Raw genomic sequence first — 19,337 nt, forward strand, 5'->3', positions numbered from 1 at the left:
GTGCTTGGATTAACATAGTAGCAGTTTGAATGGAGAGGAAAGGGCACATTTTAACAACATTGTGAAGGTTGAACCAACAGTATTTAGTGACAGATTGAATATGTGGGCTGAATGAGATTGATGAGCCAAGGATAAGACAAAGGTTATGGATTGTGATCCAGGACTGATGGTGGTGCTGGGTATCATAATGTTGAGCCCCATATGGGACAGGGACTGTGTCCAACCCGATCAATTATTTTTTACCCCAGTGTTTAAAATAACATTTGACATATTGTAACCAATACCATGATAATATGTTCTAGGTCTGAGGATGGAATGAATAAAGGGAACAAATTCAAGTGCAAGGGTGACACAGAAGGGAGAGGACATAGGTAAAATGACACCTTAGTCAAGAGAGACCTCTTGGGAGAGGATTTGAAGAACTGTCAGAAATGAAGGGGAAGGGCATTTTAAGGTGGGGGAGGGGGTTGTCGCAGATAAATGAGATAGAAGTATATATAGTGAGTTGGTTGGCGTTAGTGAAGTGACAGTGCTGTGTGGAGTAGGGAATCATTGAGGTGAGGTAGATGGGGTTGAGTGCTTTACAGCCAATCTAAAGGAGTTTCGCCTTGATGCGGAGGTGGACTGGAGGTCCTTGAAAAAAGGGATCTGGGCAACAGAGTGAAGTATGGACTGGGCTGGGGAGAGAGGTCAGCGAAGAAGATGATGCAGTAGTCAAGGTAGGACAGGATATGTCCTTGGATCAATTTAGTAGCAGTTTGGATAGAAGAAAGGGTGGATTTAAGTTATGTTATGAAAATAGAATCAACAAGATTTGGTGATAAATTGATAATGTGAGTTGAATGAGAGAGATGAGTCGAGGATAATGCCAAGGTTATGGGCTTGTGAGACAGTGATGCGAAAGGCAGTGTTTGGGTGGGAAGATGAAGAGTTCTGTTTCAGACATTTTAACTTTGAGGTGTTGTAGAAATGTCTGAATACAGGAAGAAAGGTGAGGCTGCAGTAAAGAAAAAAATCAGGGCTGGAGATATAAATTTGGGAATCATCTGCATATACATGCTAGTAGAAGCCATGGCAGTGAATGAGTTCTCCAAGGGAGTGGGTTAAGAGGGAGAATAGAAGACGACTCAGGACTCAGTCTTGAGAGGATCCCATGATTAGTGAGTGGAAGGCAGAGTAGAAGCCCACAAAAGAGACTGAGAATGAGTGGCCAGAGTGGCCAGAGAGATAGGAGGAGATCCAAGAGAGGACAGTGTCAGTTTAGTGAAGGTTAGATAGTGCTTTCAAGAAGGGGTGATCCACAAGGTTGAAGGCAGGTCAAAGAAGATTAAGATGGAGTAGGGGCAGATAGATTTGTCAAGAAAGAGATCATTGGTGATCTTTGTGAGGGCAGTCTTTTATGGCATTTATTAAGCACTTCCTACATGCCAGGTACTGTATTGAGTGCTAGGGTTGATACAAGGTAATCAGGTTGGACATAGTCCACAGGGGGCTCACAGTATTAATCCACATTTTATAGGATGAGGATATTGAGGCATAGAGAAGTGAAGTGACGAGAAGCAGCATGGCTTAGTGGAAAGAGCACAGACTTGGGAGTCAGAGGCCAAGAGTTCTAATCCCTGCTCTGCCACTCGTCAGCTGTGTGACATTGGGCAAGTCACTTAACTTCTCTGCCTCAGATACTTCATCTGTAAAATTGGGATTAAAACTGTGAGTCCCACATGAGACAACCTGATTACCTTGTATCTACCCCAGCACTTAGAACAGTGCTCGGCATATAGTAAGCGCTTAATACCATCATTATTATCATTATCATTATTTTTATTGTCCAAGGTCATACAGCAGACACGTGATGGAGCCAGGATTAGAACTCAGGTCTGTCTGACTCCCAGTCCAATAATCTATATTCTAGGCCACACTGCTTCAGCGCTTAGAACAGTGTCTGGCACATAGTAAGCGCTTAATAAGTACCATAATCATTATTCTCTAGTCTGCATGCAGTGAAAGTGGTGGAAGCAGAAGCCAAATTTGGTAGTAGAGAAATGAAGAATGGAAAATGGTGGCACCAGGTGTAGACAGCGCGCTTAAAAAGTTGAGAGCAATTTTTTTTTGAATGGCCTTCTCCTATAAGTTCTTTGTAGAAGGGGAATTTTATTGTATTGCATTGTACTTTCTCAAGTGCTTAGTACAGCGCTCTCCACAGCACTCAGCAAATACCACTGATTGGTTGTTAGATAATCTTCAGGAGAGAACTACTGGTGAATGTACTGTCTGCAGAGGCATGGAATCTTTTGGGGTAGAAGAATCAAATAAATGGAAACCTGTGAGAAGTTGTTGGACTGCAAAGAGCAACACGGAGAAAGAGATAGCTGTACATGTGCGCACGTGCACATGCACATACACACACACACACAGACTATTTCCTGTTCATTCAGGGAAAGTAGGTGCCAGAATGGGAAAGCATTGCAGCTACTGCTGTCACAACTCACCCCCTTCTTGCCATCTTCCTCCTCTGCTCCAGTGTTTTTAACCTCGTGGCTTAGTGGCAAGAGCATGGGCTTGGGAGTCAGAGGTTGTGGGTTCTAATGCTGCCTCTGCCATTTATCAGCCCCACGTGGGACAACCTGATTACCTTGTAATAATAATAATAATAATAATGGCATTTTTTAAGCGCTTACTATGTGCAAAGCACTGTTGTAATTGCTGGGGAGGATACAAGATGATCAGGTTGTCCCACATTGTCCCACATCCACCCAGCGCTTAGTACAGACTGTGAGCCCATTGTTGGGTAGAGACTGTCTCTATATGTTGCCAGTTTGTACTTCCCAAGTGCTTAGTACAGTGCTCTACACACAGTAAATGCTCAATAAATACGATTGAATGAATGAATGAATGAATGAATGAATGAATGAATGGGGCTTACAGTCTTAATCCCCATTTTCCAGATAAGGTAACTGAGGTACAGAGAAGTTAAGTGACTTGCCCAATGTCACACAGCTGACAAGTGGTGGAGCACGGATTTGAACCCATGACCTCTAACTCCCAAGCCCATGCTCTTTCCACTGAGCCACGCTGCTTGGCACATAGTAAGCGCTCAACAAATACCATCATTATTATTACTGTTAACCTGGCTAGCTTTTGAGGGGATGGGAGAGTAGAGAGTCTTTTTCTGCTGCACTTGTGGGAAGCAGACGTCCTGCCACCAGTTCTCTGTTTGCACCCTGCCTGAAGGCTAGTTCACTGTGGTTCTGCCACCATTTGCCCAGTGTGGGGCTGTTTTTGCCCCTTTCCTTGAATATCCCTGCCCAGCCTGCAACTAAATTATGCTGCTGCTTTTGTATCTGGCACCTGACACCCTGTGGTGGTTGACCATTCCCCTTCCCTGTCCCAGGAGCTTGACGTGCCCCTGGGCCACTGCTACTTACTCAGGGAGGGAATAAACCATCAGCTGCTCCAGCTCGCTCTGCCATACTTAAAAAGAAGATAAGAGCAGTGAAGACACCACCATTCCCCTGGAGTGGGGCTGCCATGTGGACTCCTATCTCAGGCCCTGTCCTGAAGTATGAGGCAGCCCAGAACGCCATGAGGGGGATCATGACATAGTGAATAGAGCATGGGCCCGGGAGTCGGAAAGCCATGGGTTCTAATTCTGACTCCGCCACTTATCTGCTGTGACCTTGGTGAGTCACTTCTGTGCCTCAGTTACTTCATCTGTATAATGGGGATTGAGACTGTGAGTCCCAGGTGGGACAGGGACTGTGTCCAACCCAATTTTCTTGTATCCACCCAGCGCTTAGTACAGTGTCTGGCACATAGTAAGCACTTAACAAATATCATAATTATTATTATGATTATTATTCATTCATTAAATCATATTTGTTGTATGTTCACTGTGTACAGAGCACTGTACTAAGTGTTTGGGAGAGTACAATACAACAATAAACAGACAAATTCCCTGCCCACAATGAGCTTACAGTCTATAGGGCATCTCGTGATGCCTAATCCGTTCAGGAAATGGATACTTAGGCTAGAGAGCCAAATCTAGTATTACGGAGAACCAGATGTAGTTTGTAGGCCATAAGCTTCCAACTCCAGCTCTAAACCTAAAGGATTCAGAGTACAAAAACTATTCAGCCTCTAGAATATCCATATTAGCCCAAAAAGTGCTTTGTCCCTCTCAACCATGGCTAACCATTCCAAACCTCCTCAAAATGGCACCAAATGTAAATTTCCAACATTAAATTCTAACATTCATTTTAAATTGGCATTCCAGTGCTTGAATTGGTATCCGACATTTTCCAGATGTACTTCCAAAAGCATGTGCTGTGCATTCAATTGTGTGTGTGTACAGAGTTCCTGAATATCCAACTATTTGTCATCTATGGAACAAACCAGTGTAGAAACTATAAAAGCAAATTGGATCTTGCTTTAAAGCCACTTTAAAGCATATTCTTCAAGTGTAAAATTGGATTTTGCACTTGTAAGTGCAAGGGAGCACTGACTATATAGGGAAGGAATTTTTGCCACTTCAGTTGAAATCTTATGTTTATTAGAAGAAAGAAGATTTGTTTTATCTTCTGAATAAATTTTATGACTACAGACTTCGATATAATGTTTTGTGGTGGTCTTTTTTCATTTTTAAGTTAAAAATGAAAGATGCTATGCAAAATGAGATTAAGGACTCACCATGATTTCATTTTCTGCCAAATAATTCTCCACAAACTGGGTAAACTGAAAGATATTGAATGCCTGAATGCTTAGTGAAATGCAGAGTAACATTTGCAAATGTTCATCACCAATGTCATAGAAAAAATTATGCAGCAAAATAGCATCTTCTGACTGCATGTAGCAAAAACCAATACAGACATTCCATGTGGAATTCAAATTGGAAATATTTAGGTTATTGTGGTTGAAAAATCAAATAATCCTAATTTCAATAAAGTATTTCTGTTTTGAGATCCCTTCTCACATTACTTCAAATTTAAATATATCAGAGAGACCATAAAATAAGCATTTGGAAGTCCAAAATAAGAATATATTTGTAGACTCTTCTGTTCTCTTTGAGAATGAATCATATCTGATGTTTTTTGGTTTTTAGACCCCTCTTTATGAAGGCACAGAATAATTTAGTTATAAACTATTGAAACAATTGTTAGCAAGCTAAAAGGTGGCATCATATGTACCTTCTTATTTTGCTACTTATTGGACATTGTTTTCAGAATTCAGTTCTCATGTATTAAATGCAGCTATCAATATTCAAGGAGCATCAGTTGCTCAAACAGAAAGTTTGCCTTGGCCCTGTCTTGGCTCTTGAAGTGGGGCGGGGGTGTTCCCCAAGAATGAACAAGCTTCCTTTGCTGTGGTAAAGAAATGGAAGTCTTCATAAATCATGACTTTCTGGAATAGATTCTAGAATACAAGAAACTTCCAAAAACCATTGCACTTTGACATGACTGTCAGATTTGGCCATCTTGGCCCCTTATAGAAGGTTGTCCTGAAGACTCTAAGGTCATTGTGGGCAGCGACGATAGCTTCAGACTCTGTTATACTGTACTCTCCCAAGCATTCTATACAGTGTTCTGCAATCAATCAGTGGTATTTATTGAGCATTTACTGTGTGCAGAACAATGTACTATGCGCTAGGGAGAGTACAATATGACAGAGTAGCACAGTTACATGCAGTACGCACTCAATAAATATGATTGATTGAAGTACAGGAAACTAGAAAATGAGAAATCAATGGTATTTATTCAGTGCTTACTATGTGCGGAGCAACCTAGGATTTAGCTCCTCCTCCTTGTTACTTAATCCTGAAGAAATATAGTCAGCTTACCCTAAAAGTTTCAGAACTTTATAAACCTTCTTGTCCAGATTATAGACCTTGTAGATGTTTTTCAGTTCCTGACATCACTTCTCTTTTATACTGACCCCGTCCGTGACAAGTCTCCATCCTTTGAGTGTGCATTTCCTCCTAACACCACAAAAAATAGTGCAAGAAGTGTTTGAGAAGCCCCAAGCTATATAGGAGACTCCCTGTGCTCCAGATCCCTCTATTAGAGAGCGAAGGACAAGGTGAGCTCAGGGGCACACCAGTCACAACAAATCAGTTGATCTCATCCCACTGACCTCCTTGATGGCACCTTTTCTGAAGCTTCCAATCTTCCACTCCCTCACACAGCCCGATTCGACAGCCCGATCGGTGGTTTCTTATGAAAGGAATTTCCTATAAATTGTAGACCACCCACATCAAGAGATTGCTTGTATTCCTTATTCTTCATTGAATCCTAAGCAGATGATATTCAGGAAGAGACAACAGTCCCCTTACTCTCTCCCCAAGTCTATCAAAACTGCTCGTTATGGAGAGAACAGGCACAAAGGAGAGGGAACACTTTTTCAGTGACAACACCCACAATGGTACTGACATTCCATGCCATAAATAAAGAAGCTTATTCAGATATATTCCAGGACTCATCAAACTACCAATCAAATGGATACAATGATGACTAAGTACTAATGAAAAATTATCATTAAATGCCTTAAGAATACAGTAGCTAGTGGATTTCTTTTGGGTCAGTAGAAAGGAATGGGTGAATTCTAAAGCCCTATCCACCATTCTATGAATATCAAATAAAAGGTTCAGGTCTTCCCCCTACTAGAATGGTATGCAAACAAAATAGCAACTTCCCATTCTTAAGTATCAAGGACATATATGACATACATGCTCACCATAGCACTTGGGTTCAGGGTAAATGCCTCTCTCTAGCTTGCTGATTTTGCCCAAGACAACACAGTTCAAAAATGAAAAAAATGTGCCTTAAAAATAGCTGTGCAGCTTGAAGATCAAGAACTTGAAAGATGATCATATTCTCAATTGTTTTTCCAATGGAAACCACTACAAAACCCAAATAATTGCAGAACTGGTCAAATAATTGTAGGTTCCACTGCACAACAACTTGTGGAATGGAAATAACACCACTGACACACTTGAACATTTCACAAATCAAATATTCATTGCAGATGAAAATTCATCCGGGACCAGTTTACAATAAAAAGGATCACCACTTCCCACTCCCAGGCATCTCTTCTTTGTATAGTCAGCCCTTCATCTTTTTTTCTCCCTTCTACTGCCCCACGCTCTCTGCTCTGCTCTCTACTGGTCATTTCGTCCCAGTGGGGTCCTCTGTCATCTCTCCCTAGCCCAAATTCAGCATTTATCATGCATGATCAAAAATGGGTGGACAGACAACCTTGGCATCTCATAACAATACACTTTTTCACCTCACGCCACATAAATACAATTAAAAAACAGATAAAATTATACCAACAAAATTAACACCTAGATTCTCATTCAAATTCAAATTATATTATGTATCTTAAAGAGACTTGGTAGAGTTCAGCAAATTTGGTGGTTCTTTGAATAGACTACCCTGCTTGATTTCAGTGGAGAATGTAATCAATCAATCAATAAGTGGTATTTATTGAGCCCTTACTACATGTAGAGCACTATTCTAATTGCTTGGGAGAGTACAATTCAAGAGAATTAGCAGACATTTTCCATGCCCATTATAAGCTTACAGTCTCGACAGTCATTAATATAAAATTCCAATTGAATCCTTTCTGTTCAGACTTATTTAAACATTGAATGATGTGTTCTTTCAAAATAATTTAACCTATATCCACTTCAGAACTGTTCTTATTAAAAGAAAGGGACCGAGATTTATTTTCACTGAAAAAGTTTTTTTGACTGTGGTTGAAGTTCATTTAATGCTATCCACATTTGAAGCTGCAGTAACACAACTCCCTTCCCAATTTTCTACTGATGCTTTTTGTTCAATGACAATTGCTTAGCTTGACCCCTGTCAGAAAAGTCTGTAAAAGGAAATCTAAGCTACCAGCATAGGGCATAATTCCACTTTTTGTCCAGATGTTATTTAATAGCATTTATTGAGCATCAAATGGGTGTAGAGCACCATACTAAGTGCTTAGGAGAAAGCACAATAATAGAATTAGTGGACATGATCCCTGTACTCTCAGACTTTACAATCTCTTTGAGGAGACAGACTCTAAAATAAGTTAAATATAGGATAAAGTAACAATGTATATAAAATAAGTATACAAGTACAAAAGTGGTTCTAAATACTTAAGTACCTGCATGGCATAGGAGTGCTGAAATGGCAGTTGGGGGAAATAGAACATGGAGAGTTTCAAAATTGTTTATTTATTTTTATTAATATCTATCTCCCCTGCTGTAGACTGTAAGCTCTCTGTGGGCAGGAAATATGCTCTACACGCAGTAAGCGCTCAATAAATATGATTGAATGAATGAATGAAAATTTAAGAGGGAAAGCCTTCTGAAAAGGATAGGATTTCAGAAAGGTCTTGAAGTGGGACAGAGCAGTGATCTGCCAGATGTAAAAGGGAAATACTTCCAGACTAGAGAGAAGGCATAAGTAAGGGATTGGCATTGGAAGTGACCACAAAGGACACAACTAGTAGGACTTAAGAAAAGAAGGGATATGCTGAGGGAGCCTTTCTGCTCTGTCCTGCTCTGAAGGGAAGAATTGAGACTGAGGAAAGAGAGGAAAAAAAAGTTCTGCTTAATTGAAAAAGGTAAAAGCTCTATTTTTTGTTAAAATACTGCCATTTAGAATGACTTTTCCTCAGTTCACTTTTCTGTAATTTAAGGTTCCTCTTGTAAAATAGTTTAAAAGCACTAGTCTATAAGCTTCAACTAGATTGTCAGCTCCTTGACAACATCATCTTGTATTGCACTTTTTCAGTCACTTACTACAGTGCCCTGCACACATTAAGTACTCAGTACCATTGATTGATAAGTGCAGTGTTCTGCACAGAGTAAGTGCTAAATACCTTTGACTAATTAATTGATTGTGCTTCTACTGCTCAATTCCCCGTGATGTAAAGTTTCAGGTGCATCAAAAAATTCTACTTTTCCAGCCTTTCTCCCTACTAGTATAACAGTAAATGTATTCATTTATTAAGAAAATTGATAATTTTTGAAGTTAAAACTTTATAAATGTAACAGTGTCTAATTGCTACTAATTACTACTACCAAAAGTACTACTAATTATTACTAAAGTCAAACCACTAAGCTAGATTTCAGTCAGCAGGGATTTTTCATCTTTAAAACTAAATGACTAAAATTTCAGTCTCATTTATTCATGATAATGATTAAATATTCATTACTTATGAACAAAGAACTTAACAATTAAAGCATTTTTAGATTGATAGAAAGATCTATACCATAAACAAGCAAATTTAAGAACAGTATGTAGAATCAGTCAGACTCAGTGCCTGGGTATTGGTCATAGACAGTGTCTATTACTCTCTGAGGCAAAGGCAACTCTGATATGAACATAGCAAAACTGGAAGCCAGAAATTTGACCCTCAGCAGAATAACCTATTTGTCTTTGGACTAATCTCCAACTTCCCATAAATTCAATTGTTCCCATTAAATATGTCTATCTGCCTATCTCCTATGGGAGGTACAGCTATTAACAAATGAATGGCAGAGCCATGAAACACTCATGTTTCCAAGATTTTAAGAGATAAAGTGTATGTGTGTATGTGTTGGGAGGAGGACAGACATTGTAGGGAGTTCTGTAAGCGCAATATTAAATTTCTTCTTGTTTTTTCTCCGTCCTGTTGTTCAGGGTCCTCTCTGTGGCTATAGCTGTGTGGGATTCTTATTCCTTTCCATTCCTCACTCCTGAGCAAATCCAAGTCATAAGTTTCCTGTCTCCCCACTACTTTCTGTGCATTGGTTTAATGGCAGCTCTAGGAAAGCCTTGAAAAAGAGGGATCTTTCCGTGAAATCATAATAGTTGAAGTGCTCAGATGTAAATTTTACTTTAAATCACCCTTGTTACTAACATACCTAGTATGTTAATCCAAAGCCCCATTGCTATTAACAATCAGTCATATTTATTGAGCGCTTACTGTGTGCAGAGCACTGTACTAAACGCTTGGGAAGTACAAGTTGTCAACATATAGAGCCGGTCCCTACCCAACAGTGTGCTGACAGTCACAAATACCATCATTATTATTAATACAAGATATACTACTTCGCAGGCAGTCAATTTGGGTACAGTCATTCTGTGCTCAAATCGAAATTCCAAAAATAACTTCTTTTTCTTAGTGTCTCCTCACTTGAGTTTTGCCGTGTTCAAATTTGAGTCATATGTTCATCACGGATTTTACAATAACTCTTTTAATGCACCTAACTTTATTTACTGGATGGCTTGGATTTTAAAAGAATGTTGGAGAGGAGGTAACCAAAATTTCCAATGTAAGTGGAATGAACCCCTTTTGGGGGTGCTAAGATATTTCCCCACCCAGCAGGACTAAGGAAGTTATTCGGGTCCTACCTGAAGCCTAGGAGACATGACATGAGGTGACATGACAGACAGAGCCCTCAGCTGATGATAGTGGCAACAGTGATAGCCATAGTAACTGACACCACTGAAGAAGAGGAAGAACTTTTTATTCAGCAGGAGCCACAACAGTCACTGCCTTTTCCACCACTGTTTTGCTGGCATTTTGGCAGTGAACATAGTTTTCAGTGTGTCTTCAAAGGCATCATCTGTTGTGCTGGAAGTTTCTATTCCAAGTCCAGGGTGCTTCAACACCATGACTCGTTCACTGTCTACTGCTGCCACAACTGCCAAACTCAGAAATCCTAGGGTTAGGCAATAGTGGAGGGATGGAGGAAGAGAATGGTATGAAGAGAGCGAAGAAGAGGAATGCCCTCACTCCATTCCTCATTTTCTTCTTGCTCTTCTCCTCAAGCCCTTTCTCCCTTTGTCTCCCTCTCCTCTAGCCCTTTCTCCTTTTGTCTCCCTCTCCCCTCACTTTTCATATCCTTCCCTTTTCTTCACTGCCCCTCAAACCCTAGCACTGTCACATCTCTGTATTACTTCCTTTCCCCCTTGTTTATGGTATTGGTTAAGTACTTACTATATATGGCTCAGTGGAAAGAGCACGGGCTTGGGAGTCAGAGGTCATGGGTTCTAATCCCCGCTCCACCACTTGTCAGCTGTGTGACTTTGGGCAAGTCACTTAACTTCTCTGTGCCTCAGTTACCTCATCTGTAAAATGGGGATTAAGACTGTAAACCCCATGTAGGACAACCTGATTACCTTGTCCCCCCCCCACCCCAGTGCTTAGAACAGTGCTTGGCACACAGTAAGCGCTTAACAAATGCCATTATTATTATTATGTCAAACACTGTTTTCTAAAATGTTGGGGTAGATATACGATAATCTGGCCAGATACAGGTATTGAATCCACATTTTGCAGTTGAGGAAACTAAGGCACAGAGAAGTTAAGTGACTTACCCCAAGTCATACAGCAGGCAAGTGGTGGAGCCAGTATTACAACTCAGGTCAATCAATCAATCAGTCGTATTTATTGAGTGCTTACTGTGTGCAGAGCACTGTACTAAGCGCTTGGGAAGTACAAGTTGGCAACATATAGAGACAGTCCCTACCCAACAGTTGGCTCATGCCAGTGCTTTATCCACTAGGCCTCAGAGTCTCCTTAACTCCAGGTCTTGCCCTTATACCATCACAGAGGAACAGATTTTGTGTCAACTTTGGTGTTATAAGGATCAGGAGTCTGTGCCAAGAACAGTGCTTAGCACATAGTAAGTGCTTAACAAATACCATCATTATTATAAGGAGTTAAAGGGGCTTTGAGGGAGGGGAAAGCAAATAAGAAGGGGATCAATCAATCTATCAATTGTATTTATTGAGTTCTTACTATGTGCAAAAAAATGGTACTAAGCTCTTGGGAAAATGCAGTACAACAGAATTAGTGGATGCATTTCCTGCCCATAATGAGATTACAATCTACAGTATGTGACAAGAGCGGTGTTCAATGGATTTCTGGTCATCTCAACTACAAGTGTCAGGCAGCATGAATAGTAATGACTGAATATTGTTTAATGAATTGATTTTAAAAATATATTAACTCATGTTTTCAGGTAGGTGCGAATGCGTAGGAAAATTATACCTGCATTGCTTGCAAAGTAATGAAATCTAATCATAGATAATTGTATCTTGTTTTCAATTAGCAGCATCACCAAAAAAGTCTGCTTTTAGAAATCATGTTCATAATAGTTTCTAAATTATAGATGCCAGTTAAATGTAAAGGTTGTGCTCATGATGAATTCATTCATCAATTTATTAGTAATTAGAGAAAATCCATAAAATTAAGACTGCAAAGCCAGAATTAGTACAATTTCATCTGTCACTGATGAATATGGGTCCAGGTATTCTTAATATAAAAAATGTATCAAACTTACCAGAACACATGTTGATCGTAACAATGGGAAAGATTGTCCTTAAGCATTGGAGTTTGAAACTTCTCATTAAAAAAAATGAATTTGTTTTCTTAGCTATTAATTTGTCTGGTGCCTGAAACTGTTAGAGTATAAAATATCTACCCATCCATAAATCCAACAAATGAATTACAAGAGCATAAATTCTAAGGAATTCTGTTCACATCAAGATAATGGAAAAAGTATTTGATCTATACACAATATTCAGTTAAATAGTAATATACAGTCTGAAGGTCATGGGTTCTAATTCCAGCTCCTTCACTTGTCTGCTGTGTGGCCTTGGGCAAGTAACTTCACTTGTCTGTACCTCAGTTACCTCATCTGTAAAATGGGGATTAAGACTGTGAACCCTATGCGGGACAGGTACTGTGTCCAAACCAGTTTGCTTGAATCTACCCCAGAGCTTAGTACAGTATCTGAATATAGTAAGTGCTTAACAAATACCATATTATTATCATCATTATTATTATTATTATTATTAATATAACCACTTTTACTCCAAAACACCCTGCAAACCTCAAACTAACATTCTCATAACTTATAAAAATGTTTATTGATTTACATGTATTCTTTGCGGTGAGCCTGTCCTCTGGCAAGAGTTTAGCTTCAGTTCACTCATAATTTTCAATACGCTCACTCTGTTATCTCATGCCATTTTTTTCCCTTCTCTGAAGAACTGAAACTAATCCTAAGGATATTGAATCCTGCTAAAATTTCTTTGTTTCATGGCATTTCTGGGCACCGTGCTGGGATAATAGAGTGGTGATGCTGGGGAAACAAAAGAGATAAAGATTTTGGTGGAGGAGGAGAAAAAACAGTATTTCCATTAGCCTCAGCATTTTCCTCTGCCCCTTAAATGGAGGCTATAAAATGGAACTACTGCTTCTTAGATCACATTGCAAGAGGTTTCCCATCAATGCCACACCTGGGTCTCATATGACTGATAAAGGATTTTATTTACTTCCCTGGGAGGAATCTGAGGTGGGTGAAGTCACTGCTAACTTAACAGAGCAAAGGGGTATGCTTCTAATTTCAGAGAACTCTCCTTCGAGCAGTCAGGAAAACACTCCTAAAATGGGACCTAAAAGTCCATTATCCATTAGTCATAGCCACCTACCCTTCTCCTGGAAACTTAGTTTTCACTGACACTATCCTCTCATACTTCTCCTCCCAACTGTATGACTTCTTCTCAGTCTCTCTAGCTGACTCATCCTCTGCTTCTCTACTCCTTTCTATTGGAGCCCCTTCAGGTTCATTTCTCGGTCCCTTTCTAGTCTCTAACATCCACTACCTTGGAGAACTCATTCACTCCCACAGCTTCAACTACCATCTCTACATGGATGATTTCCAAATCTACCGCTCCAGCCCAGATCGCTCTCCTTATCTGAAGTCTCGCATTTCCTCCTGCCTTCAGGACATCTTTATTTGGATGTCCCACTGGCATCTTGGCTTAGGGGAAAGAGCATGGGCTTGGGAGTCAGAGGTCATGGGTTCTAATCCCGGCTCCGCCACTTGTCAGCTGTGTGACTTTGGACAAGTCACTTCACTTCTCTGTGCCTCAGTTACTTCATCTGTAAAATGTGAGCCCCATGTGGGATAATCTGAATGCCTTTTATCTACCCTAGTGCTTAGAACAGTGCTTGGCACATAGTAAGCACTTAACAAATATTATTATTATTATTACTATTATCTCAAACATGTCCAAGACAGAAATCCACATCTTCCTGCCCAAACCCAGTCCACCCCATTACTTTACTATTTCTGTAGACACTACCAACATCATTCCTGTCTCAAAAGCATTATCCTGTACTCATTTCTCACACTCAGTCCGCATATTCAGTCTGTCATGAAATCCTGTCAGTTCTAGCTTTATAACACCTCTAGACTCCTCCCTTCCTTCTCCATCCAAATTACTTGCATGCAGGTGCAAGCACTTATTACATCCCACCTCAACTATTTCATCAGCCTTTTCTCTGGCCTCTCAGCCTCCTGTCTCTCACTTCTACAATACATACTTCCCTCTGCTGCGCAGAACATTTTTCTAAAAATACATTCAGTCCACATCTCCCCACTCCTTGAAAATCTCTAATGGTTGTCCAACCATTTCTGCATCAAACAGAAACGCCTTACCATCAGCTTTAAAACACTCAATTAGCTCACCTCCTCCTATGTATGTTGCTGACTTGTACTTCCCAAGAGCTTAGTACAGTGCTCTGCACACAGTAAGCACTCAATAAATACGACTGAATGAATTAAAGAATGAATGAATAACCTAGCCCAAACAATTCATTTCTTGAATTCCAACAGTGAACAGGTGACTAGGTTGTACCTCATCTGTATTTCATAGGCATTTGGCTCATAGAAGTAGTGCGGCCTAGTGGAGAGAGCACAGGTATGGGAGTCAGAACAAGGTGGGTTCTAATACCACTGTCATTTGTCTGCTGTGTGACTTTGGGCAAGGCACATAAGCTTTCAGTGCTTCAGTTACCTCATCTGTAAAATGGGGATTAAGACTGTGAGCCCATGTGATATAAGGACTGTGTCCAAACAGATTAGCTTGTTCATTCATTCATTCAATCATATTTATTGAGTGCTTATTTTGTGCAGACACTGTACTAAGCACTTTGGAGAGTACAATATAACAATAAACAAATTCCCTGCCCACAACAAGTTTAGAGGGGGAGACAGTCATTAATATAAATAAATAATTTACAGATCTACCCCAGCTCTTAATACAGTGCTCAGAACATAGTAAGCGCTTAACAAAAAACATAAAAATTTATTGGCACCTCAAAACAACATACCTTGTCTTCTGGCCTTCTGTGAAAGTCTTGAGTACTACTTGAGTGCAGCATGACGTAGTGGATAGAACATGGGCCCGGGAGTCAGAAGGTCCTGGGTTCTAATCCTGGCTCTGCCACTTGTCTGCTGTGCGACCTTGGGTAAGTCACTTTACTTCTCTGTGCCTCAGTTACCTCATCTGTAAAATGGGAATTGAGATTGTGAGCTCCAATTTGCATGTATCCACCCCAGCGCTTAGTACAGTGTCAGGCACATAGTAAGCACTTAGCAAATACCCCCGTAATTATTAATATTATTACAGACCACCACTGAGGCAACGTTGGCTTCCTCAGGGTCCCAATCCAGGGGTGGTGCACTTGCTCTACAAAATGTTATTCAGGAGAAATCCTTCAAAATGATATGACAGCACTGACTTTTTTTTTATTCTCTTGGAGTTAGAACTACTAGGTCTCCCAATTTGGCGACCACGGGGCAGTGCTGGGGAAGAGGGAGGTGGGACTTTCCATGAAGCTAGAGAGGAAGACTCTCAGGCTGCTCCAGGGAGGGGCTGGGGGAGTTTCACAGTTTCTTCCAAAAACATGGGTGAACCTGGAGCTGACCCCCAAATCTGGGCAACCATAGCCAGGGCTCTCCCAGCTCCCAGGGCGGGTGTGTCCGAACCGAGGTCCACCTCCCCACTCACAAGCAGGAGCGTGTTACTCCCCTCCTCAGAAATCTCCAGTGGCTACCAGTCAACCTACGCATCAGGCAAAAACTCCTCAATCTCAGCTTCAAGGCTCTCCATCACCTTGCCCCCTCCTACCTCACCTCCCTTCTTTCCTTGTACAGCCCAGCCTGCACCTTCTACTTCTCTGCTGCTAACCTCCTCACTGTGCCTCATTCTCACCTGTCCCGCCGTCAACCCCCGGCCCACGTCCTCCCCCTGGCCTGGAATGCCCTCCCTCCGCACATCCGCCAAGCTTGCTCTCTTCCTCCCTTGAAAGCCCTACTGAGAGCTCACCTCCTCCAGGAGGCCTTCCCAGACTGAGCCCCCTCTTTCCTCTCCCACTCCCCACCCCCCCGTCATACCTCTTTCCCCTCCCCACAGCACCTGTATATATGTTTGTACAGATTTACTACTCTACTTATTTTACTTGTACGTATTTACTATTCTATTTATTTTGTTAATGATGTGCATCTAACTTTACTATTTATTCTGATGACTTGACACCTGTCCACATGTTCTGTTTTGTTTTCTGTCTCCCCCTTCTAGACTGTGAGCCTGTTGTTGCGTAGAGACTGTCTCTATATGTTGCCAACTTGTACTTCCCAAGCGCTTAGTACAGTGCTCTGCACACAGTAAGCGCTCAATAAATATGAATGAATGAATGAATGAATGAGCATGGAAAGCAGTGTGGTAGAGACCTGGAGCTCGCAGACAGTTTTGCTGATGGTAAAGCTGCTGTCACTACCACCAGGCTGTGTGGTTGATCAGAGGCACACATCAATGTGGGAGGTGTCCTTTTTCCTCCCCTCAAAGCAGGAAAATGATGAAAATGTACATCATCATTATGATAATAATAATAATAATAATAATAATAATAAATGGTATTTGTTAAGCACTTATTTTGTGCCAGGCACTGTTCTAAGAAGCCTTATGTTTGCATTCTTTTCATTTAAAATGAATAAAAAATAAATCCCCCGGTGCCAGCAATGGAACGACGCAGGGGGCGTCCCCCAGACTGGGGAACACTGGGGTCGTGTGACAAATTGCATCATAAGGACTGGCCACCTTAGGCAACTGATACCAGGCCGATGTCCGATTGCACTGTATGACTAGAATGGGGAGGCACTGTGTTGGAATCCACTTAGCCTCAGGATTGGTAGAATCGATAGGACACCGAGACAACTTCATGAGCTAACAGAACACTTCTTATGCAAACTGTACCCCGGTCGCAGACTCTTCCTGAGGCATCAGGGATAAGAGTGAGCAGGGAAGGTGTACGGGAGACCAGCCCCCGTTCTGTAACAGCCTCTGGCCCTACCATCTCACCAAGAGGTAAATTCACATCCATCCAACAATGTGATTTGTAATGCTGTGTGGTTATCTTGCCGTCATCATTTTTAAATGGAAAACAAATAATGGGCCCTATGCAGGTTTTTGTCTTTCAAGTTAAGAATTCACATGTTCAAGTCAATTAAAATTAGGAAAAATGGAAGTATCTCCTCCAAGGCAGGGAATTTTTCTCATCGGAGACTGGGGAAACTAAAACTTGGAAATGTAGCTTCTACCCTAAAACTATCTAACCATTTGTCAGAACAGTGTTGCCAAACAACCTGTGCTTTCTTATCCAAATGGACATTAAGATCAGTTCATCGGTAGAACTTACTGAACCATAAGTACCCTTTTGATATAGTAACTCATATCAGTGCTTTACATGACACTCAATGTATCATTTGATCAAGAGCTAACTTCAAAGCAGTGAAGTTACAAAAATGGTTTGCATAACTACAAAATGCAGAAAGGACATCTTTACGGAAAAATGACCTAAACATTAAAGCAGTGCACAAAATCTTATAAAGAAAAGAGCTAATCAATCAATAAATTTATTAAGCATTTACTATATAGAGAGATTATATTAAGTGCTTGGGATAACAGAATCGGTAGACATGTTCCCTGCCCAAAATGAACTTACAGTCGAAAGGGGAAGGCAGATATTAATATAAAGAAATTATGGATATGTACATGAGAGCTACCAAATGAAGGCTGGGTGTACTGTGGAAAGGAAATATAAATTTCACGGAATTTAGATTGGTTTGTTCTGAATTTCTTAAGGAAATAAATTAACAGGTGTGACCGATCAAGCAAATTACGATTATATACATCATTTATCTTTGATCATTTATACCAAATCTTCTGCCACATTGTTGAAATATTATCCTTAGGTTCTTGTTGTACTCTCCTAAGAGCTTAGTACAGTACTTTGCACATAGTAAGCACCCAATAAATACCACTGATCGATTGATTGTGTTTTAGTGTACACTTAATTCAAAATAAACACCGGACAGAACGAGAGAGATAGAGAAGTCAGCAATAAGAAAAGAAGTGAGAGAGAACTGTGAAAGTCCTAACAACATGTAGTAATAGTGCACACTTTTATTTCTAAATTATTCTATAGGAGTGAATTTCAAAAATAGATTTACTAGAGAAGTATCATCTATGAAACACGTTTTCCCTCTGCATAAGCCATCTGAGCTCCTAGTTTTGATTTCTTCTGATTTCAGTAACATTGACTACTATCTAAATCTATTTCAGTGTGCCTGAATATTATGACTATGGTCATGGAACAAGTGAAGACGCCTATGACAGCTATGGTAAGACCCATTATATCTTTTACTAAGATTCTGAAATCAGAAAACCAATCATTCATGGACATTTCAAAAATTACATGTACTTTTTTTTTCTGTTTTTATAGAAGCCCAGACTAAACTGATTTGTGTAAAATTCAGGTGAGATTTGCCTTATGGAGCCAGTGCCAGAAATTGGGCAGATCAATTTTGATCAAAAGTTCAAAGGCAATTAATTACAATCATAGATCAATTTCAGCAGTAACAGTGAGCATGCTGATTAGTGCCTCTGTTTTACTATGTCAGTTGTCAGACTCACTGATCTGACAACAATGCTGTACTGCTGATGTCATATATATCATCCAAGTAATATGGGAGGAGGAGAAATCACAACTTCCCAAACATTCATGTGAAAGGTGTAGTTCTTGGAAAATGAATATTATAGATATTTTTGTTAAAAACTGCTTTCTACAGGGGTAGATGGATCTTAATTTCCATCACTTTAATTTTAGAGATGTTTCCTCTATTTATAGTAACCTTTTGAACTTATTAGGAAGTAAATACTATTTAAATAATTAAACCTAACTTTATGGGATAAGGTCACAGCTAAAATTGCCTAGGATATTAAATAGTTGAATAAGGTCAATTATTTGGTCTTTAAAAATAATATATCATAATTTTATGAAGACATTTTTACCCTCTGAAAATGTTCATTCAATACCTTGTCAGTTACTAGGTATACAGACTCTACGGAGCCATGCTCAATTTAGTATTAGTATTTAGTTAAGTATTCTCTAAACTTCTTAAAATACCTAGTAGACCCAAATAGAGCACCTGATTGGTGTTGGCA

The 19,337-nt window shown here is 40.2% G+C and overlaps 1 protein-coding gene across 6 annotated transcripts in view; it reads left to right on the forward strand.

The window, feature by feature from the left end:
- Positions 1-19,337, forward strand: part of KHDRBS2 (KH RNA binding domain containing, signal transduction associated 2) — a 606,540-nt gene that overhangs the window by 557,793 nt on the left and 29,410 nt on the right. For 5 of the 6 annotated variants that reach the window (XR_005451081.1, XM_038746702.1, XM_038746731.1 and 2 more), the window contains one exon: positions 18,456-18,514. The exons of the other annotated variant lie outside the window; for it this stretch is intronic. Coding sequence is in view for 4 of the 5 variants with exons in the window: in XM_038746702.1 (XP_038602630.1) it covers positions 18,456-18,514 (59 nt within the window). In the remaining variant the exon portion in view is untranslated. The remainder of the gene's footprint in view (positions 1-18,455; positions 18,515-19,337) is intronic. 6 annotated transcript variants of the gene reach the window in all.

Source organism: Tachyglossus aculeatus, chromosome 1 (assembly GCF_015852505.1).
Source record: "Tachyglossus aculeatus isolate mTacAcu1 chromosome 1, mTacAcu1.pri, whole genome shotgun sequence".
Classification (NCBI taxonomy): Eukaryota; Metazoa; Chordata; class Mammalia; order Monotremata; family Tachyglossidae; genus Tachyglossus; species Tachyglossus aculeatus.